This window comes from Cannabis sativa, chromosome 6 (genome assembly GCF_029168945.1).
Source record: "Cannabis sativa cultivar Pink pepper isolate KNU-18-1 chromosome 6, ASM2916894v1, whole genome shotgun sequence".
Lineage (NCBI taxonomy): Eukaryota > Viridiplantae > Streptophyta > Magnoliopsida > Rosales > Cannabaceae > Cannabis > Cannabis sativa.
This window is the reverse complement of record NC_083606.1, coordinates 66,585,262-66,608,445: the sequence shown is the minus strand read 5'-3', so window position 1 is coordinate 66,608,445 and position 23,184 is coordinate 66,585,262. Positions and strand designations below refer to the sequence as shown.

General features: G+C 33.7%; 2 protein-coding genes across 4 annotated transcripts; one reads left to right on the top strand and one right to left on the bottom strand.

Moving 5' to 3' along the window:
• The first annotated feature begins 4,339 nt into the window (after window positions 1–4,339).
• Window positions 4,340–7,209, top strand: LOC115725217 (pentatricopeptide repeat-containing protein At5g09450, mitochondrial). The gene is made up of 3 exons (XM_030654661.2): window positions 4,340–4,487; window positions 4,794–5,091; window positions 5,992–7,209. The coding sequence occupies exons 1-3, from the start codon at window positions 4,453–4,455 to the stop codon at window positions 6,901–6,903; spliced, it is 1,245 nt and encodes a 414-aa protein (XP_030510521.2). The 5' UTR covers window positions 4,340–4,452; the 3' UTR covers window positions 6,904–7,209.
• Window positions 7,210–7,352: 143 nt separating this feature from the next.
• Window positions 7,353–21,015, bottom strand: LOC115725216 (uncharacterized). 3 transcript variants are annotated; one of them, XM_061117460.1, is made up of 4 exons: window positions 20,795–21,015; window positions 20,615–20,688; window positions 19,590–19,705; window positions 7,353–8,619 (listed from the first exon to the last, which is right to left on the bottom strand). In XM_061117460.1, the coding sequence occupies exons 2-4, from the start codon at window positions 20,679–20,681 to the stop codon at window positions 7,702–7,704; spliced, it is 1,101 nt and encodes a 366-aa protein (XP_060973443.1). In that variant the 5' UTR covers window positions 20,682–20,688; window positions 20,795–21,015; the 3' UTR covers window positions 7,353–7,701. The 3 variants fall into 3 exon arrangements, with proteins under 3 accessions (XP_060973443.1, XP_030510520.2, XP_030510519.2); XM_030654660.2 differs by having other exon boundaries at window positions 19,590–19,666; window positions 20,795–21,014; XM_030654659.2 differs by having other exon boundaries at window positions 19,590–20,688; window positions 20,795–21,013.
• Window positions 21,016–23,184: the final 2,169 nt, after the last annotated feature.

Sequence of the window (23,184 nt, the reverse complement as noted above, 5' to 3'; positions counted from 1 at the left end):
GATTTTCAAAATTCAAGAGGGAAGAGAAAGAAGAAGTGGCAGCTAAAGATAGGGAGAGAGAAAGGCTCAGGTTTTTCTCTGAAGGAAAAATAGAAAATTTAAGTGTGATTTTCCTGAAGCCTTCACTATCTATTTATAGCATTCCACTAGGGTTAGGTTTGAATTATTTGGCATTAAAATAATGAAAATATCAGTTTAAATTTCCTACAAAAGTGGCAGGCCCTATACTAGTGGATTTGGGCCTCACTTTTTGCAATTTTGCAGTTTTACCTTTTCTGCACCTGATTTTCTCAAAAACGCCAATTTTCAAATTCAACCATTTAAATGCCAATTCTAACTATTTAATAACTATAAATAATTATTAAATAATATTGTCATTTATCATACTTATTAATTGAACCATACAAAGTATCATAATTAACAAATATGCCCCTATAAACTCTTTCTTTACAATTTCGCCCTTACTTAGTGAAAAATTCACAAATAGACATAGTCTAATTTGAGAATTATAATTGATTAATCAAAACCAATTACATGAGTCTTACAAGCAATATTATCTCAACTAGTGGGGGGACCATGGGTCTATATAACCGAGCTTCCAATAAGTAGATCAAGAATTTAGCACTAAAATTCACTAACTTATTAATTCTTCATTGAATCCACGCATAGAACTTAGAATTGCACTCTCAGTATATAGAATGCTCTATATGTTCCACCATATAGACACATCATTAGTTATCCATTGTTATAATCCTAATGTGATCAATGATCCTCTATATGAATGATCTACACAGTAAAGGGATTAGATTACCGTAACACCCTACTATGTATTTTATCCTTAAAACACTTGACCCCGTATAAATGATATTTCAACTTATGTGAAATGAGATCTCCACCATTTATTTTCGTTTGGTCAAGCTCGAAGGAGATCATCCTTTGCTTACTATTTGCCAGATAGAAGCTATAGATTCCATGTTTATGCTAGCGCTCCCACTCAATTGCACTACCGTGTTCCCAAGAAGTACGTATCACCTTGACCTAAAAGCAGGCTTAACTAACAATTCAAGGAACACGAATAGCCTTTCAAGATTGAGCCTAATCATAACAGGATTAAGATCATTTGATCTAGGATCAACTAGGCGATATTGACTTGAATAGATTTTACGGTAAGTTTAATTAAATCTAAGTCAAAGTTCAATATCGGTCCCTTCCGATGCATACTCCATGCATCCAACCTGAGCTTTACTTTAACCAATGTTCTGGAAAGAACATAGTATTTCTCCAAATACAAGTAAACTCTTGTTGTAGATTATCATATCAGTAAAACCTTGTGTCTGATAAATCTAGGAAACTTTATTCACATAGTCATGTTTACTTTCCAATGTGTTGACGGCACAATAAACATGATCAAGTATGTGAAAAGGGTTTCAGATGAATTTATACATTATGTACATATAATCATGAAATAAATCATGTGAACCATGCAACATTAAATGTTATTTCTGATCTATATTAATAAGTAAATCTGATTATATTGAAATGAGTTTTATTTAGGGCATAAAACCCAACAGTGGTGTGCCTTGGCCACGAGTCTCAACACGAGATGACACGAGTAGTCATTCGTGGGCTAGTTTGCATACGGATATGGGAAAGATGCACCATGCTAGAAAGAGACAGAGGTCTAACATATGCTACTAGTTTGGTGGCTTGTATCAAGGGCCTGCTAACATGCGTGGAGGCATGATGCATGAGGATTGGACCATGGACATATAGGAGTCCTTAGGCGATGAGAAAGATTGTTCAAATAATATCGAATGGGGCATGATTAGAAGCATTGGCACGTCAGCTTAGTGTTGGCATCTTGCCACACATGCTACCTTGATCACGAGTGACTAGGTGAGTGACGGTGTTGGAATTTTTCTTATCATAGTGAGAACCTATGGATAGTGGAGTATCTTAGCTAGAGTGCATCGATGCATGGGTGCACTCATGGATGCTTGTGAGCATCACTCATCGGGAGTTGTTCGAGAGGCGAAAGTGTGCACGAGGCACACGGTCACGCGAAAAATGAGCCCATTGTTACTCGAATGGTTGGAAGGTTGACCTTGGCTAAGACAAGTCAAGGTGCTGCACGGGTGTTCTGCTGCCTAAAAAGGTGAGCCTGTAACAGTTTATATCAGACCTATGTTCATCTCAATGGGAGGTGAACCTGGTTAGCTTGTCCTAGAGGGGATGTAGGCGTGTGGAAGGACTAAGATGGTTTGAATGCTGGAACAAGATGTCGTTGAGCCAGTTAATCTCCTAAAGTGGATTAGTAGACCGAGATGGAGTTGAGACTGGGTTGCTTTTCTTTGTGAGAATACTAGACATCTTAGAGAGGAGATGATGATGGTTGCTTCGAATTAATTTCAGAGATGCTAGAAAGACAACTACCACGTGCAATTGTAGAGAGGCGCAACAATAGATTTGAAACTCGTTGGCATGGTACAAGGTTTGATTGGGTAGTCCATATTGTATGCTTGGTACACTAGGTCGAGTTTGCCTGTGCGACATCGTAAGACGCAAGAGGTGCTTTTATTGGAAAAGAAGCTTGTTGGCATGGGTGTGGAAGTATTATAGGGGTCGTCGGATTCTTATTAGTCACGACAGTGGTCGAGAGTTGATGACCAAGATGGTTCAAATTAGGATAGACATGGAATGCTTCAGTTGCTACGTAGTGTTAAGAGGGATGCACATGGAGACCAAGGGGGCAGATGCTACGATCGCCAGAGGATGACCGTACTTGGAGGCATTTGCATGTGAGTTTGATTTAATCCATATGGAAAGCATCGAGACAGTTAAGTGGGATGTGTTGGCTTGTAAAAGCACCAATGGGCGTAAGTCACACAAAGGCATCGACAAAGATGCAGAGTTGTGGAATGAATGCATCAAAGAAGTCAGTAGGACTAAGAAGAATGAGTGCAAGCGTTAAGATGGCGTTAGAGTTTGAGTGGAGGCCAGAGGGCTGTGCCAGTGAGACTTAGTAGTCATGTGAGCCTGCAAAGGTCAAGAGGGGTGCTAGAATTTGCAAGAAGGCCAGAGGGTTGCATCACTAGAACTTAGTACATCGACAGAGCTTGGAAGGGCATGATGCTAGTGCGAATTAATTGGATGGTTGAGTGGACAGTGCATGCATATAGAAATCGACTGGGGTGCTATATGAGATAGTTAACTCGAGAGTCACATCCTACGAGATGCACTTTTAGATGGCATGGTGTGCATGAAGAGTTGGGTGGTCAGGCATTTGCGTGTGGGCATGTTGTCGAGGACGCCAATAGATGAAGTGGGGGAGAGACCCTCACGGTTCACTCGGAAGACTAGGTATTCATTACAGGCATCGAGATGAGTATCATGGAGATGGATTGTTATTCAAGTTGTAAAGTCAAGAAGACTCGAGACACAAGGAGTGCCAGTTGAAATCTCAATCTTTTCTAAAAAAGGAGAAGATGCTTGGAAGAGTTCTCGAAAAACATCATTGAAATCGACCCAGGTTGACAAAATGTCAACCTGGGCACTGGGCAGCCCCAACTATCAACCTGGGTGGTAGGCCTTGTTTTTGGTATCTAGGAAGTGTTGTTTCCTCTTTGAAAGGATCTATTTCCCCATTTTTTATGAAGACAAAGAAGATGCAAAAGTCAGATTGTTGATCTGATACTTGAAAGGTGCCTAGATTGACAAATTGTCAACTTGGGCCCTGGGTTGCTCGGGGCCCTGGGCCCCTGATGCTCAAAAATAAACTTGCTCCAATTATGATTCTAATGCCTTAAATATGTTCGTGGTATATCTAGTTGATGTCCCAATACAAGTTTTGACCCATTTGCGCTAAAACAGTCCCAAAAACTAAAATCCTAGTTGGGAATGCCAACATGGGCGCTCGGTGAAACCCTAGGTGCCCAAGTTGGCTCCCAGGTTGCAGATTCGTGTAATTTTTGCATGTTCGGGTTTAGGGTCTGGATCTGGGTTTAGGGTCCATGTTCGGGTCCGATGTCGGTGTTTGGGGTCGGGGCCGGTGTTCAATGTCTAGGGTTCGAGTTCGGAGTTTGGGTCCGGGATTCAGGTCTGAGTTCGAGTTTAGGTTCGAGTTCAGGGTCCAAGTCTCGATTCTGGTCCAAAGTTTGGGTTCAGGTCCAGGATTCGAGTCCAAAATCTAGGTTTGAGTCTAGGGTCCAAGGTTGCAATTCGGGTCTGAGTTCGAGTCAAGGTCGTCGTCGGAGTTTATTGTAAAAAATTTATAATTTTACACAACCTATCAGTACAAATCAATATCAATTAAAGTATTATATTAAATATTAATAATCTAATATGAAACTATACCAAACGAGTAGCAATTTGTAATTCGAATGTAGGTACGGTGTCTAAATTCCTCAACGAAAGACTTACAACAATCAAACCCCAAAACCCAAACCACCGTTAATGGCGTCTCGCGCAGTTTTCCTCATCCTCAGGCGGTACGTTCTATAACAACCCTTGCTGTCAATACTTACTTGCTTTCCCTTACTCTTGCCTCATCTGTCTTTGTTTGGTTCCCGAGAGAATGCAAATGGATATTTGGGACTCTGAATTCAAAACTCTTTTATCTATTGCCGTAGTTTCTAATCTGTATAATAAGTTTGAACTGTCTACAACTCAATCACAAATCGCATAGCTTAATGCATTCCCGTTTCTTTATTACTTCATTTCTCAGATTCAAAGTAGTGATTTTTCAAAATACTTTATTGATCAACTGCTTAAAGTCAAACCTTTATCGAACTCAGGAGATGCAGGGAAATCAGTTCATTGGAAGAAAATTCTGGGTCGGTTTCGGTTCCTTTCTTCAGCAATGGAGGATTTTGTAGACAATTATCTTCGGGAGCTTCCAGTGCTGATATCGTCGCTGATTATGTGGAGAAAGATGACCTTAAAAGTAGAATCTTTAGGCTCAGGCAACCCAAGCGAAGTGTTGCAAACGTTCTTCAAAAGTGGATTAACGAAGGAAACCATATTGATATCTCAGAACTTCGCCAGATTTCTAAGGATCTCAGGAAATTTCAGCGTTACAAGCATGCCCTCGAGGTATTTTCTTTCTTCCTTAATTGCTGTTTGGTTGCCATGAATAAATTAACTTAGAACATATTACAACTCTGTATCCATTTTCATCTATGAAAACTTATGATTTGGAAATGCTTAACTCAAATCTTCATTTTTCTTAAGCTTCATAGTTCAGCAATAAATATGTAACTTAATTTGAGAACTAAAATAGTCGCATGCCATTAGGATAATCCCTGAAGAGAAGCAAAAGAAAGTAGTTGAAAATGGCTTGTGATAGCACTCTTTTCCCTTATGTGAAGCCTTGATTATTAACTTATGAGTTCGATTTCATTGAAATTCTCTTTTTTTGTTTATCAATTTTTCGGTTTGCACAAGATGAAGTTTGTTGAACATTTGGTCACAATACAGAATATCAGATCTTGCTTAAGAGGAGAGAGATGTTATTAGTTACTTGGCATAGTAGACTCTCGAGTACATAAACCTTTTAATTTAAAGACAATCTTTGCCCAACATGAGCTTGCTTTATCTTTTTTCAAAACATTTTAGAAGGTTGCATTAGTATAATTCTAGTTCATATGATTTCACATGTCTATGTAAGAGTTACTCAAGAAATGGTTTCACATGGAATCCATCTTTCATGGCAGATTCATTCACTCATTAGGTTTTATGTAACAGTTGCTGTGACTCATAAACTTTTGTCTTTAGGATTTTTTCACTCTCTGTAACTCTGCTGTCACAGAATACTTGGTAGAAAACAATATTAAGCTGTCTTTAGTGATTTTTATTAACCTTTTGTTGGGGAAAGGGGACACATTATGTTTTTTGTCAGCACTATTACCTTTCCTCTCATCTTTGGGGAATGGTAGAGAACAATGTTATGTATATTTGGATGCATTCTGATGAAATTTCTGTACAAGCTTGCAGATATCAGAATGGATGCTTACTCATGATAAGCTTGAAGTATCAGTTTCTGACTATGCTATCCGCATCAACTTAATGACAAAAGTGTTCGGTATTGATGCTGCTGAGCGCTACTTTGAAGGTCTTCCCCTCACCTCAAAAACTAGTGAAACATATACTGCTCTCCTCCATTCTTATGCTGGAGCAAAGTTGACTGAGAAGGCTGAGAGTCTTTATGAGAGAATGAAGGATTCAGACTTGTCCCTTACCGCCCTTACATACAATGAGATGATGACGATGTACATTTCAGTTGGACAAGTGGAGAAGGTCTCTTTAGTCGTTGAAGAACTGAAACGAAAGAAGGTCACACCTGATATCTTCACTTACAATCTATGGATAAGTTCGTGTGCTGCAACTATGAATGTTGATGAAGTTAAACGGATTTTAGATGAAATGAGATCCGATCTGGGCTGTGATGAAAGTTGGCAGAGATACATAAATCTTGCTAAAATATATATTTCTACAGGTCATTTTACAAACGGGGAATCTAATTCTTTGGTTTCAGCTGAGAAAGGTATTACACAAAGGGAGTGGATAACATATGATTTTCTCATAATTTTACATGCTGGTCTAGGGAACGGAGACAGAATTGATCAAATATGGAAATCTTTGAGAATGACGAAGCAGAAGATGACAAGAAGAAACTATATTTGTATTCTTTCTTCATATTTGATGCTTGGTAATTTAAAGGAAGTGGGCGAAGTTATTGACCAATGGAAGCAATCAACTTCTACAGCTTTCGATATTGCTGCCTGTGGTAGGGTTTTGAATGCATTTACAGATTTTGGGTTGACTGAGAAAGCCAAAGAATTTCACTTGCTTCTGATTTACAAAAAGTTTGACACTTCAGATATCCAAAACAGCACAACAAATTAGTTTAGTCTAATTTTATAGAATTACTACATGTGACATTTTTGGTGGTTGAACAGAAAGAAGAGCAAGGAGAGGATCAGCCGACCGAAAGTCATTTAGCGTTGGATCAAATTCAGTAATAAGCATTTTCTTTATCAGTTATGCGTTTCATTTTTTCTTCTTTCTCACATCTATAAATAAAGAAACAAAGTTGCACACAGGTTATATGCTCTTCATATTATATTTCTTTCGAAGGCTTGTTTATAGAGATGGGTTGTTTACTCTACTAACAAAAGTTGATGTTCCCACTTAATTAGTGTTACTTATTCATGTGAATATGTTGAAGTTTGAAACTTCTGTTTTTTGTCATTCTTTTAATCTCAATCTTTGAATAAAATTTTATGTCAGTTTAGTTGGTGTTTTTGAGGTTAAACATGAACTCCTCATTGGTGAAGATGTTACCACAAAGGTTAAACAAACTCACCATTTGGCAATGGCATCTACTTAATCGTTACAAGATCTAAAAGAACAGAATTTAACAAGTGCGTAGTGTTTTAATGAGGTAAAGAGTTTATAGTAAGGTAGTCTATGATCTTATTGCAATCAAACCAAATACACAAAGAACTCCACTCTTCTGGTATTGCTACTAGCCAAGGCCAACCACCATTGCATCAGATATGACTGTTGACACAAATTCCATCACCGAAACAAGCTGCCGACACACCACCTATGCTGTTAGCAAACGAGCCATCTGTGAAGATGTTTATTGTACCAGGAATTGAGACAGCAATGTGAGTATAGGCTGGTTAGCCATCTTCCGAATCAGAACCACTCCCTAAGCGTGTAACCCCAATAATCGTAATGTGAAGATGTACCATCAATATCATTACCCACTTGGCCTGCAGTCTTCCATTTAAGTTGCACCACTTTGTTGAATCCCTCTTTCATGAACTTCTTTTTGGAAGTAGACTCACAAAATTCTTCATACTCTGCCATCTTCTTTTTTATGTGAGCTATTCTTTTGTTCATTATTGTTCGGATATCAGTTTCAAGCGTTAAACTTAGTTGGAGGTAGAAGAAATCTCTTGTGATCTCCTCTAGACTTGCCTTGAGAAAACCCAGTTCAAAGTAGGTGTGCAATTGTACAAACTTGATGTGGTGATACCAATATTGAAGAAGATCTTTAGTGATGTCTATCACCCATGTAGTATGCATCTCTTTCATTGCTTTACATATAAGGAAATAACACATGCTCTTGAATGCCTTTGAATACCCGCAACGACTACCAATATCTCCATATTTGTGAAGCAAATTTTTGAAAACAGGAACTAATTCTAAAGGTATGAAATAACCTTCAATGTCAGCAATTTTTAGTGCTAGATCACTAGGCTTTATTTTCATACTCCTCTTCTTATAGATCTTACCAAACTCATTAAAAATATATGACATGAACTCAGTTTCAGTAAAACTAGAGAACGTTAGAATCTCATCAATTTTTTCATCTTCAGTCTCCAATTGAGTGGTCATTTCACTCTCTTCTTTTTTCTCATCCCATGTAAAATAAGCTTTTAACACGAACAATTCATATTCACTTAATTGAAGTATTAAATCTTTCAAGCTCAAAAGAGATGTGCCATGCTCTATCTCTCCCCATCCACCATAATTTGTTTCCTCACAAAAGTCATATCCCAAGGCTTTTAGCTCAACATCTTCAAGGTCCCCCTTTAGTACATCTATAATCTAAACAAAATCAAGTAATACACATTATTATAGAAAGTTACTAGTATGAGTACTATCATATTTTTTTGTCTCCAAAGATTTTGGTTATTTACATGATTACAACCTCCTATTATAATTTCTTAGTCAACCTCTACGTTCAAAATCACATGCCGAAATATTTTTTTTTAATTTTTTTTTCATAGCAGTATTCATTAAAGTTACAAAATTATCCCTGTAAATTTTTGAAAAATTCTGAATAGTTTACAATATTGAAAACAGAGTTCCTGATATTCCAGTTTACCACGCGTGTTCAAAAAACTTCAAACATGTTTTCGGCACTGTAAACTATTCGAAAATTTTCAAAAATTTATAGGAATGATGTTGTAAGCATAACGAATACCCCGTGAAAAAAAATTTGAAAAAAAAATATTCCGACATGTATTTTCAAACATAGAAGTTGACTAAGATGTTGTAATAAGAGGTTGACGGTAGCACTCCTCTATTTACATTACTAACAATTTGAAAAAAGAATAACAAAATAAACATTTTTTTAACTCTCAATGATATATATTCTTAACTATACAAAAAGTGTTGTCCACCCACTCAACTTAAAACTATGTATGGTTAATTTTTTTTTTCGAAATGTGTTAATAAGTATATGTGTAGCTAGGGGTGTTCACAAAGTATCCGATCCAATTCAATCCGCACGATCCAATCCAATCCAATCCGCAAAATGCGGAGATCCGCACTTGTGCGGATTGGATTGGATTGAAAAATCTAAAATCCACACTTGTGCGGATTGGATGTTGTTTGACCTCAAAAAGTAACCGATCCAATCCAATCCGCACTTAATTTTTTTTTTTTTTGAAAAATTATAATATGTAATATATATTAATTAAAAAAAGACACAAACTTCTAATTTCTTAATCTTTTTTAGTAATATATTGAGTTGGTGCATTTTATTTATTTTGTAATAAAAAACACAAGAAAAATAATTCTTATTAACATAGACACATACACATAAAGTTTAAATATATATACTACTTTATTTATTTTAGTGATTAGATACATATATATTTTAGTAATTAGATACATATATATTTTAGTGTAAATCTAAAGATATATATATTGATATATATATATACTAGGAAAAAACTACGTGCGAGGCACGTATACTAAATTTATGCTAGTTTTTTTCTATGTTATTTGAAAGTGATACAATTAAAAATTAAAGAAAAAATATTATTAATTATTAGGTGAGATTAGTATTATGTGTATCTAAATATTATATTTTATAATGTTGTCAATTAAAAGTGAATACTGAATGCAATATATTAGTGTTTAAGAAAGCTTGATGATTTAAATATGTTCTTAAGTTAATCCAAAAATAAATTAAAAGTTGATGTTCCAATACTTAAAGAAACATTACTTAAATGGGTGTAAGATAAAAAGAAAATTAAAAATCAATCTCTAAATTACTGATAATTGAAGATAGCATTTGTCTAAAAATTGTAGATAAGAAAACTAATGATAGTCATTGGTGGATTTCAATCTTCATTTGCTTCGATAGAGACAATAGTGTAATTTTTGTATTTTGCACTTTTCATTCTAGCCGGGTCCGCATATATCTGGATTGTCCATTTTTTCGTTGATAAATTGAATATGGTAGTGTCGACAAAAAGTGAAAACCTTGTTTAACAAAAAGTGATAGTATTCTATAACAAAATACTATTAAATTATTTTAAAATACTATATTTTATTAAAATAAAACTTTATGCGATTAAAATTTCATATTAATCTTTACTCAAAAAGAAAAAAAAATGATAAAAAAAATGAAAAGCTTCTATTATTATCTCCACTGCCTTTCTAGATGTGAATAATGATCTCTTCTTTCTTTCATATTCTTCTTTATTTTTTGTATATTCTGTTTGCAACATATATGTAAATTATTACGTAACTTTAAAAAACTTTGTTCCTGGAAACTAATGCATATGCCGAGCACTTAGAATCATTTATTAGCTGTAAACTTTGTTGGGTTTTTTTCGCCATTGATGCTTAGTTTTGTAAACTTTGATAAAAGTCACGCTTCTTTTTTATTATTATTATTACTTATATATTTTGTTATTAAGTTGTGAAGAAGAAAAAAGTGAAGTGCAGATTGGAATATTATGTGTGATCTCATGGGAATGTCCAAATTGTAATAGGAAAAGGAATACAATAAATAATTAAAGAAAACCTAATCGTAGATGTACAACAGCAAAAACTCAATCATATTTTTTTTTGAATTTAATGGGATTTATTTTATTATATATAAATGAAAAGTGACCCATGGATTTCTCATAAACTATTTTATTTTTCTAATAAACCATTTTATTTTTAATATAAATAAAAAGTAAATACCGAATGCAGTATATTAATGTTTAAAAAAGCTTGATAATTTAAATATGTTCTTAGGTTAATCCAAAAATAAACTAAAAATTGATGTTCAAATACTTAAGGAAACACAATGTCTGTAAGATAAAAAGAAAATTAAAAATTAATCTCTAAATTATTGATAATTGAAGATAACATTTGCTTCGACAGAGATAATATTTTGCACTTTTCATTCAAACCGAGTCTGCATATAACTGAATTGTCCATTTTTTTGTGTATAAATCAAATATGGTAGTGTCAACAAAACGACGATGTTCCTGCAAATAGTTATTTATTTTCATTTAAGATGATTAGACATGGTGTGCATAATTAATTTAATTAAAAAAATTTACTTCTGAAAGACAAGTAAAGTTATTTTATTTCTTTAAAACTACACCTATGCAGTATAATCCATTAATTGGACACCAGTACACGAAAATATTTTTTCCAGTGAAAAAAAAAATAATTAGAAAATTAATTTTTTTTTCTTAAGATAAAACGAAATTAGGGTAAGTAGTTTTTTTTTTTTTTGTTTTGATATTATTTTTATAATATTTTTTAAGATCATCAAAAAAAGTTTTAAAAAATATTAGTGTATATTTTTGTAAAGGATAATTTTATGATTTTTTTGACTCATGTGGACCCAACGCGCATGGATAATTCAGTTTTTTTTTTTTGTTATTTCATATTAGAGAGAGTGAAAAAAAGCTATATATTATTTCAAAAAAAAAAAAAAAGCTATATATTATATTTATTAACTATCCTTTCGAAGATAGAAAAGAGAAAGGACTGTATATGAATATACTGCATAGTAAAACACATTAAGCTAATTAAACGTATTTTTTATAAGATCAAAATTTTAACATAATCCAAATATAGAATATAACAACATGTTTTTTGATGTGAAGGTTAAACATAACAAATGGCATAGTTTAGTCTCCGTATAACACAACAACGATGTGAGTTCATTAATTTTGATAGAAACAATGCAAATTTGAAAAGATTCAATAAGGAGACAAAAATCCCAAAATGTTAGAAAATAAAAAATTAATCTTAAAAATTGGGGGATGATTTGGTAAAAAAAAAAAATACATTTATAATTCGTTTTTTTCCTGATCTCTCTCAACAAATTAATTGTATATGCGGTTTAAGGATCAATTTATTTTATATATATATATATTTTTGATTTCTAGAGTTATAGTTGTGATTATATGTAGAGTTGAAATATGCTAAATATCAGTTCAAATATTAATAGAATTTGTTTTATTATTATTTTATTATATATAAATAATATTTTATTATTTTATTAAATAAAAATAAAAAGTCACCCATGAATTTCTCATAAACCAAGAATTTTAGTTATATAGGCACACTTTATATAGAATAGATATATGTATATTGGTTTAATTTGTATATAAATAAAGATGGAAATAGATTATTATTGGAGATTAAAAAACAATAGTCTTTTTTTTTTAATTTTTTTTCTATGAAATATTAAATAATTTATTATTAAAAAAATAACCGATCCAAAATAACCGATCTAATCCGCACTATTGCGGATTGGATTGGATTGGATTTAAACTTTTATGCGGATCGGATTAGATCCAAAATATGAAATCCGCACTTAGTGCGGATTGGATGTTGTTTGACCAAAAAAGTGCGGATTGGATCGGATGAACACCCCTATGTGTAGCATTACTCTTTGAAAAACACACAAAAGCACATGTCATAATGCGAATAAAGACATTGTACTTAAAATTTATCTAAAATATTCTATATATAAGCAATACACAATTTAATTATGCAATAAAGACACTGTACTTAAAATAAATTCAAATATATTTGGGGTGCATTTAAATGTACTATGTTAAACATGTTAAGTAACAAAACTTAATGTAATTAGAAAAATGAATTGCAGAGGAAAGTGAAATTACAAATCTATAACAATTTGTTTGTGCTAGCAATTTGGACAAATTAAGTGCAAGATAATATTGTACATAAGAATAGTCTATTGATTTCACGCCTCTAATCACAAAGAGGATGCGGTATTATTCCATAAACTCCCAACAACCATTCAGTTAGTTAGTTTGTCTTTAACTAACTTAACTATCAAATAAGACAACTTGCATATTGGTCCCTTGGCCTATATAAAGAGAACTACTCCTCTCATTTCATAACAAGAAAAAACACAATGTGTAAGAACAAGGAGTGAAGTCAAATACAAGAGAAAGACACAATACAGAAAGAGAGAGTTGTTATTAGAGTAAAAAATGGAGAGAGATATTTGAGAAAGAGAGGGCTGAGATTGGGAAATTGTATTGAGCATCATTGTTGATTATGTTGGCTCGGTAGTCGGGTTAGTGAGTTAATGAGTGTTGAGGGATTACACCATGGATGACTTGCTATGATTATTTCCTTGTAGCTCCTGAGATTGATATCTCTTATTCTCATTATCAATAAAGATTGGTGACAATGTTTTCAAACTAGAGTATGACCAAGTTGACATTGAACTTAGGATTGGAACCAGTATAAATCTCTGTGTTATTGTGTCTGACAGCCATTTAGATTCATCTGTGTTATATTTTTCTGGTTTATGTGTTTGCTGGTTTTTTGTTCTTGATTTATTTGTTTTGATTTAACTTTTGTTTGTTTAAGTGTGATCTTGAAGCTGGAATTACATAGGTTAATTCCTATGTATCAGAGCCAAATTTTCCTACAAATCAGAGCTTGGTTCTTCGATTAACAAGGGAGATTCAAAGATCACTTGCTTCCGCACCAAGAACTCATCAAGAATTCATCAAGGAATTCTACAAGAACACAGATTGAAGGAGAATGTTGATGGCTTGGTTTGAACTAGAGAAGTTCGATACATCAACATATTTCGCAGTATGGCAAGAGAGTTTGAAGGGTATACTTGTGCACCAAAAGGTGGCAAAGGTACTCGGAGATGAAAAGTTGCTGGCTGAGAAAAAGCCAGAGGAAATTGCAGATATGGAGGAGATGGCATACTACACCATCATCATGTACCTGTCCAATGGAGTTAGAAGAAAGCTAATCCAAGAAAAGACCGCAAAAGAATTGTAAAACAAACTAGAGCAGCCGTACATGGCACCATCAATATCGAGCAAGATTAATCTTCTTGAAAGATTATACGGGTTTAGAATGAACTCTTCTCTTTTCTTGGATGATAATATTGATAAATTTAATGAAATAATTATTGGTTTAGCTAACATTGATCATAAGGTAGACGAAGAAAGTCAAGCAATCATATTGCTCAGATCATTACCAATGGCATATCAAGAAGTTAAAGCAGAAATTAAGTATGGAAGGGATGTGATCTCGTTGGAGGGTGTTCATGCGACATTAAAATCAAAAGACTTTGAATCGCAACTCGAGAAGGAGACTAGAAAAGATGAAGCCTATCTTGCAAGAGGAAGAAGTCCAAAGAGAGGATCATCAAGGAACAGCCAGTGACCATCAAGATTGAAGTCAAAGATCAAAGACAATCGACAATGTTATCAATGTGGATAGATTGGCCACATTAAAAGATTCTGCAGTCAATTAAAGACGCAATCTGGTTTCAGATCCAACTATGATGACAAAAGATGCAACAAAAACCAGAACCAGTATTCAAAATCTAATGGTCATGGAAATCAAAGAAAAGACTATGCAGCCGTGGCTGAGAGCAATGGAAATGGAAGTTTAGATGGGGAATTATTTTTTATTTTAGAAAATAATAACAGTAAAGAGTGGATCATTGATTTAGGATGCACTTATCATATGTGTCCCAACTTAGAATCTTTCTTTGATTACCAAGAAACTAATAATGGTAGTAGAGTACTAATGGGTAATGATGTTTCTTGCAGGGTTGTTGGAATTGGTAAGGTGGCTATAAGGCAATTCAATGGTGAAGTGAAGATTTTGCATAATCTGAGGCACATTCCAGAATTGAGGAGGAATCTGATATCACTTGGAACCTTGGAAGATGAAGGTTATGGCTATAAGTCCTTGAATGAGAGCCTAAGGATCACAAAAGGTTCAATGCTTGTGATGAAAGGAAAGAGAGTACATGGGTTGTATGTACTCGAAGGTGAAACTGTACCTGTGGCTGAGGCAGATACAGTAAAAGGCTTAGAAAGTGATATCCAGCTATGGCATCAAAGGCTCAGACATATAAGTGAACAAGGCATGAGGGAATTGCACAAGAAGGGAGTCATTGAAAAGCTTCAGACATGTGCATTACCATTCTGTGAGATTTGTGTTTATGGCAAGAAACACAAGATCAAGTTTACAACAACAACTCACAACACAAAGGGAGTCCTAGAGTATGTGCATGCTGACCTTTGGGGGCCAACTAGAATCCCAACACATCCAGGTAAACACTACTTCCTATCTATTGTTGATGATTTTAGTAGATGTGTTTGGACCTATTTACTTAAAATCAAAGATGAGTGTCTAGAACAATTTAAGATATGGAAAGCTTTGGTGGAAAACAAAACAAATTTAAAGGTTAAGACACATAGAACCGATAATGGTCTAGAATTCATCAACACTGAGTTTGATAGGTTGTGTAATGAGCATGGGATAACTAGGCATAGGATAGTTGTGAAAACTCCACAATAGAATGGAGTTGCTGAGCGTATGAATAGAACCCTTTTGAGCAAAGTTAGGTGTTTACTTCTTAGTTCATGATTGGGAAAGCCTTATTGGGGAGAGGCCTTAACTACTGCTTATTACCTTGTTAATAGGAGTCCTAATAGAGTCATAGACTTGAAGACACCTTATGAGATGTGGCATGGGAAAATACAAAACCTGAAACACTTGAGAGTGTGTGGATGTACAGCATATGTACATTAATCTAATGATAAGCTTGATGCTAGATCTATCAAATGCACGTTTCTAGGATATCCTATAGGCACAAAAGGTTATAGAATTTGCATAAACCAGAATGGGAAGCCTAAGGTGATTATTTCTAGAAATGTTGTGTTTAATGAAAATAATTTTCCTCACTTGAAAGCTGAGAAAGGCAGTGTGTTACCTGATGCAAATTCATCTGGCAAGAGGGAAGATTTGGCATAGTTTGAATTAAGCTCAAAGGATTTGAACCAGCAAGTGAGAAGAATGACAGTATAGACACAACTCCAAATGAGACTGAGGAACAACCAGATTTGTCTGACTACCAGCTTGCTATAGATAGAACCAGAAGAGAAATCCATATACCAGCAAGGTTTGCAGAAGCTGATCTAATTGCCTATGCTTTGTCAATAGATCATTCATGTGACGTACCAGAACAATTAAGTATAGAAGAGGCTTTAAATGGAAAGTACAAGAAGGAGTGGTCTCGGGCTGTGGATGATGATTAAGCTCACTTAGAAAGAACAAAACATGGGTATAGGTTCCAAGACCTGAGGACAAGAAGGCCTTCTAAAAGTTAAAGAAGGTGTGACAGAAGATGAGCCAGTAAGGTTTAAAGCAAGATTAGTTGCTAAAGGTTTCACTCAGGTGGAAGGGATAGATTACACCGAGGTGTTCTCACCTGTGGTGAAGTATAAGACCATTAGACTTATGTTGTCAATGACAACTCAACGAGGTTTAGAAGTGGAGCAACTTGATGTTAAAATTACGTTTCTAAATGGTTACCTAGAAGAAGAGATATACATGGAGCAACCACCTAGATTTCAAGTGGAACAAGATGGAAAAGAGATGGTTTGTAAGTTGGAAAAGTCCATAAACGGCCTTAAGCAATCACCACGACAATGGAACAAACGATTTGACAGCTATGTTCAGGAGATTGGTTTCACAAGGTCCAAGTTTGATCACTGTTTGTATTTCAAGCACCTAGAAGAGTCAACAGTTGTGTATCTTCTACTCTATGAAGATGATATGCTAATAATGGGCAAAGACAAGGTAGTAACCAAAGGAAGTAAAGATAAACTCAAGGCTGAATTTGACATGAAAGAATTGGGACAAGTAAAGAAGACACTTGGTCTAGAAGTTCATAGATCCAAGAGAGATGGAGTCATGCATTTGAAGCAAAAGAATTAGGGGTGTTCAATAAAATTTACAAACCGCCCAACCCGAATAAACCGCCCAAACCAAACCGAATAAACCGATAAAAAATACAACCCGAAATAATACAATAAAAATCCAAACCGCCCAATGAATATATTGGGTGGTTTACAAATTATTCTAAACCACCCAATTAACCCGAATAAACCGAATTAAACCGATTTATATATTTTTTTATAAAAGTGTATATATTATATCACATAAATTACATTTATTAGTTAAACTATTTTGTATTTAAAGTTTAAACATTTTAGTGTTTGACTTAAAACTTAGACTTTATAGTTAATAGTTTTTATTGTATTTGGATATTGAAGTTAAAGTTTAAAATCTCTACCATATTTTATTACTTTTTTTATTCAATTATTTTATGTTTACTCAATTATATTTATCTTATATTAAGGTTCTTAAAATTAATTTAAACTATAGTATTTTTTAACTTGAAATATAAATAATATATTTTTATTTTTTAAAAAATCTAATTATTTGAATAGTAGAAACTAACAATAATAATTATAAAAAAAAGTGAAGAACGGTTTGGACGGGTTAACCCGACCAAACCGACGAAATCATTGGGCGGGTTGAACTTTCTCTAATTTTTGATTGGGCAGGTTATGGTTAAATATTTGCAACCCGATATTTATATTAGGTTGATAAAAATATGTTATAACCCGACTAAACCGACCGACGTACACCCCTAAAAAGAATTACATTGAGAAGATCCTAACAAAGTTCAAGATGCAAGATTCTAAGAGCACTTCAGCACCTTTTGGAGGATAGTTTGTATTAACTAAGGAAGAAAGCCCTATGGCAGCAGAAGAGAAAGAAGAGATGGAAGAAATTCCATATGCAATGGCTTTGGGGCGTCTCATGTATGTCATGGTTAGCACAAGACCTGACATTGATCATGCTTTAAGCATATTGAGTAGGTTCATGTCAAATCCTGGAATAAACCATTGGAGGGCACTCAAATGGTTGTTGAGATATTTGAGAGGGACATCGGTAACTGGATTGACTGACAAGAGAGTTTTAGAGAAAGTGACATCGAAAGGATATGTGGATGCTGATTATGCATCAAGCAAGGATACTAGAAGGTCTACTACCTCTTATGTGTTTCAAACTAATGGAGATTGTATTAGTTGGAAATCACAACTCCAATCTGTAGTAGCGCTTTCAACTACAGAGGCAGAATTCCTGGCGACCACAGAGGAATTCAAAGAAGCAATTTAGCTACGAGGAATTCTGAAGGAGTTAAAGCTTCTAGTTGGAAAGACAAGGGTATATTCTGACAGCCAATCCTCGGTTCATTTGTGCAAGAATCCAGTTTATCATGAGAAGACAAAACACATTGATATTTAGTTATTTTGGATAAGACAAAAGATAGAAGAAGAAGTAATCGAGCTAAAGAAAGTGAAGTCAGAAGAGAACCTTGCTGACATTGGCACTAAGGTGTTACCTGTTAGTAAGTTCAAGCATTGCTTGGACTTACTCAACCTTAGTTGCTCGGTAGCTACACATGAAAGCATTACCACCTCCATTGGATAGATACGCTTAGCTTGTTGGGGCTTGAAGAAATAAGGTGGAATTTGTGGTATTATTCCTTAAACCCCCAACAACCATTCGGTTAGTCAGTTTGTCTTTAACTAACTTAACTATCAAATAGGACAACTTGCATATTGGTCCCTTGGCCTATATAAAGAGAACTACTCCTCTCATTTCATAACAAGAAAAAACACAAGGTGTAAGAACAAGGAGTGAAGTCAAACACAAGATAAAGATACAATACAGAAAGAGAGAGTTGTTAGAGTGAGAAATGGAGCGAGATATCTGAGAAAGAGAGGGTTGGGATTGGGAAATTATATTGAGCAACATTGTTGATTATGTTGGCTCGGGTTAGTGAGTTAATGAGGGTTGAGGGATTACACCATAGATGACTTGCTGTGATTATTTCCTTGTAGCTCCTGAGATTGATATCTCTTATTCTCATTATCAATAAAGATTGGTGACAATACTTTCAAACTAGAGTATGACCAAGTTCACATTGAACTTAGGATCCAGTATAAATCTATGTGTTATTGTGTCTAACAACCATTTAGATTCATCCGTATTATATCTTTTTGGTTTATGTGTTCGCTGGTTTTTTGTTCTTGATTTATTTGTTTTGATTTAACTTTTGTTTGTTTAAGTGTGATCTTAAAGCTAGAATTACAGAGGTTAATTCCTATGTATCAGAAATAAATTTTCCTACAGAGGAGTTTCTTTTTTTTCTTTTGAAATATCCGAAAGAGGAGATTGGAACTTCAAATCTCCTTCTCCAATATAAATAATGAAAATAAAAAACACCAAGATTGTTAATTTTCCTTTTATATATGAGATTGTTTATTTATTCTAAATTAATATGAAAATAAAAAAAATAAAAATTAAGCACGTACATTGCTTACAACTAATACAAAAATAAAAATAGATATCTAAAAAGAATATTTATATTTACATATACATAAACTATAACATACCTCAGAAATCACACAATGCACGTGAGCAAAATATTTGCAGTCGCCACAACAATATATGCGAATTCGTGGATTTCTTTCTGTTTCGCAAATATCGCAGTTATATTCACCAGAAGAATCTTCAATGAATGAATCAACAAGAAGTAAGGAGTGCACATGACCTTCGTACTTTATGATACGAGGTAGTGGACCACATAATAAATGGAGCTTGAAATCACAATCACAACAATGGAATCTGAAAGACTCGGTTTTTTGGAATTCGTTCGAAACATTAATGGCCATGAATGAAGACTGAAAACAAGTATTGTAAATATTGCATTGGTCAAATGCAGGAGACATTTTCTTGACAAAGAAAAGAGGATGATCATGGTATTTATATTTTAAGACTCCAATAACATTGCAATCCATACACAACCGAAAATTACATGGTTGACATTCGTAATAAAAGGCTCTTGGATCTTTACTTTTACAAAGAAAGCATTTACCCAAGTAGAACTTTATCATACGAAGGGAAAGACAACCGTGATTAGGATGGGCGAATGTTTGGATTTGTTGTGGGAGTTGGTCAATGCATTGTTTATGAAGAAAATACTTACATCTATTACAACCATAATAAACTTGATCATCTGATGGTGAATCTTTAGATTGACATGCAAAGCATCTAACATGAATATTTTTATAAATAGTATCGGTTGTGTCAACAAGTAGTAACAAGTGAGGATGAGTAGAATGTTGGATGCAATGTTTTTGACCTTGAGGACATGAGTTTGACATCAAGGCACAATCCACATCGAAAGATAGACGACATTCAATACAACTGAACATGAAACTCTTTCGAGAGTATTGGCCACAAGAATCGCAAAGAGCATTTTTTGGGGTAAGAGATAGAGGGTGGCGAGGATGAAAAGGGTGATTAATTTTCTTAATTTTACATGACTTGTGAACATAATATTTACATGTATCACATACATAAAATGGAGCTACAACAGAAGACTCGCATATTTGACAAGTAATTTGGTTAGCATTACCAATCTCACTATCGTTTACCAACAAAACATGTTGCTGGGGACAAAAGTACTGTTGAGTAATCTCCATTTTGTATCTGTTTTAATTCATTAAAGACAAACCAAATCAAAATAATTGCAATATGTTTGATGTGAGAATACACTAAAATCAAAATAATTTAGCCAAATAATTGATCGACTTACCAATAAATCAGAGAATTCCCACGCAACCAAGTAAAATAATACAAATTAATAGTACTATATAACGTACTATATGGTTTTCTTATGCCTTATGAAGCTATGGTATATATGTAGTTTTGAAGCAAAAGACAAAAAGAAAAAGTGAATAAATTCTCTGCTTATTCATAATCATTAAAGTTTCAAACTTGTCTGAGTATATTTTCATAATCATTAAAGTTTCTTGCATAACTGAAGCATAAAATTGGAAAAGGAAATTCGAGTCAAAATCATGAATTCTTTTTTTTTTTTCTTTTCATGAAACATTTGGTTATAAATACGTATAGATACTTTATTTATTATGAAAGCAAGACATGTATTTGATCAATATTGGAATCTATAGTTTTCTGTTACAATAAGTGGTTTTGTATAGTAACAAAAATAAACGAATGTTATATTTTGTTATGAATATTTGCACCACAACTATAGTACTCTTTATAAGCTTTACCTCTCATTTTTTTTTATTGAGACAAAATATGTCAAGCTTTAATTTGGTTTGCATACTTAATTATTGTTAGTTTTTCAACGTTAAATATTATAAATAGATTATCACTATGTACATATGTGTCATAACGTGTAATATTTTTTTAGACAATAATTCACTAATTTTAATTATTTAAATATTTAAAAATTATTATAAATATAATAAAAATAAGATTTCTTTTCTTGTCTTTTCTTTTTCTTTTTCCTTTTCTTTTATTTTTCTTTTCCTTTTCTCTTTCTCTTTTTCTTTTCTTTCTTTTCTTTATTTTGTGACACGTCTTAGTGACCTACACAAAAAGACTTTGAAAATTCAGTGTCAGTGTCCTATAACTTGGGTTACTAAAAATATAAGGGATCACTAAAGATAACTCTCATAATTTTTATTATTTTTGAGTAATTTATGATATAAATACTTAAGTGTAACTCCCAGTTACAAATAAATACCTAAATTTAATTTTTGACGGTAATAATACTTAAGTTATATTTTTAGAACTTCGTGAGGTACCTGGCTATTAAATGTCAAGTCATTATCCATGTGTCATTTTCTTATTGGTATATTTAAACTAATTTTTTAAAAAGTAAAACTTTAATGACTTGGGCCAATCAGAGATTGGTGTGTGACAATTTACTTAACACTTAACATTTAGGTATCTACAAAAGTTCCAAAATTATAACTTAACTATTATTACCGCCAAAAATTAAACTTAAGTATTTATTTGCAACTAGAATTTAAACTTAAGTATTTATGCCGCAAATTACTCTTATTTTTTTTTTTATAAAAAAAATATTTACCAATAGTGACATATCAAGCGAGATTGGGTAAGTGTGTCCTTACCCACTTAGCGCGTCACTATATCATAAACCTAAATTAAAAAATAAACTCCATAATTAATATAATTTTGTTGTTTATTTTTTATTTTTATACATATATAAATGCTAGCTGTAAGAATTTAAAATAAATTTAAAAAATAAAAAATAAAGAAAGTTGTGCATTTACCTAGCTCACATATAATACACTCTTTATAACTCTTCTTTTTTCAAACTAATAACCTTAACAACTCAAAAAACAAGAAAATTGGTATTTTATTAAAATAGCCTTTATGAAAATTTTTATTAGCAAAATAATTTGACAACAAATTTACTAGCAAAATAACTTTTTATGGTCACAGAAACAACCATGAATTACAATGAGCGACCATAAACGACTATTATGGCCGCAAAATGACCATAGATTTACACTGTGCGACCATATGAAGTAAATTAAGTGAGGTTATTTTGCAAATCTTAGTATATGAAATAGTTTGTTTGGAAAATTTCTCAAACCTAGCTCATCATTCCCAACCGCCTCCCCCTCTCTCTTTGTTCCTTTCTTGGTCTGGGCGGAAGGAAGGTAGACAATCAAGCAGACAGCCAGGTGAATGGCCGAATGTGGCTAGGTGATCGATTATGAATTCTACACCCTTCAAAACCTCCATATCTTTCCAGATGTTTTTCCTCTCCATATAAACCCAAGATCTAACCTGTAGAAAACCCCCAGATCTTGGCGATGGTGGAGAGGAATGACAGGGATGGTGGCTCTAATGGAGACGAACGATAGATGGTGCGCTAGTGGAGACGAACTCCCTCTTTGTCTCTTTTCTCTGTAGCTCGATGGGGAGAAGCCTTCGTCGGGACTTTCGTCTAGTTTGGTTTTGTTGTTAGAATATTATTCTCCATTATGTAAAGCTTCTCATAGATTAAAACCATTCTTAATCTATCTTTTTACTGTAGATGGATGGTTGTTGTTGGTAGTTTGTAGATGCGTGGTTGGCGATTCGTGGCAGTTTATATTCGCTGGCGGTTGGTGGTTCGTGGAGGGAGAGGCTTAATAATAT

What these genes read in the sequence shown, in the direction of transcription:
- LOC115725217 (XM_030654661.2), top strand. Translation starts at nt 4,453, where the DNA reads ATGGCGTCTCGCGCAGTTTTCCTCATCCTCAGGCG. An exon ending in GTTTTCCTCATCCTCAGGCG is followed by an intron (nt 4,488 to 4,793) that starts GTACGTTCTATA and finishes TATCGAACTCAG; the next exon opens with GAGATGCAGGGAAATCAGTT. An exon ending in GTTACAAGCATGCCCTCGAG is followed by an intron (nt 5,092 to 5,991) that starts GTATTTTCTTTC and finishes ACAAGCTTGCAG; the next exon opens with ATATCAGAATGGATGCTTAC.
- LOC115725216 (XM_030654659.2), bottom strand. Translation starts at nt 20,681, where the DNA reads ATGGAGATTACTCAACAGTACTTTTGTCCCCAGCAACATGTTTTGTTG. An exon ending in TGCATTGTGTGATTTCTGAG is followed by an intron (nt 8,620 to 19,589) that starts GTATGTTATAGT and finishes GATTTTGTTTAG; the next exon opens with ATTATAGATGTACTAAAGGG.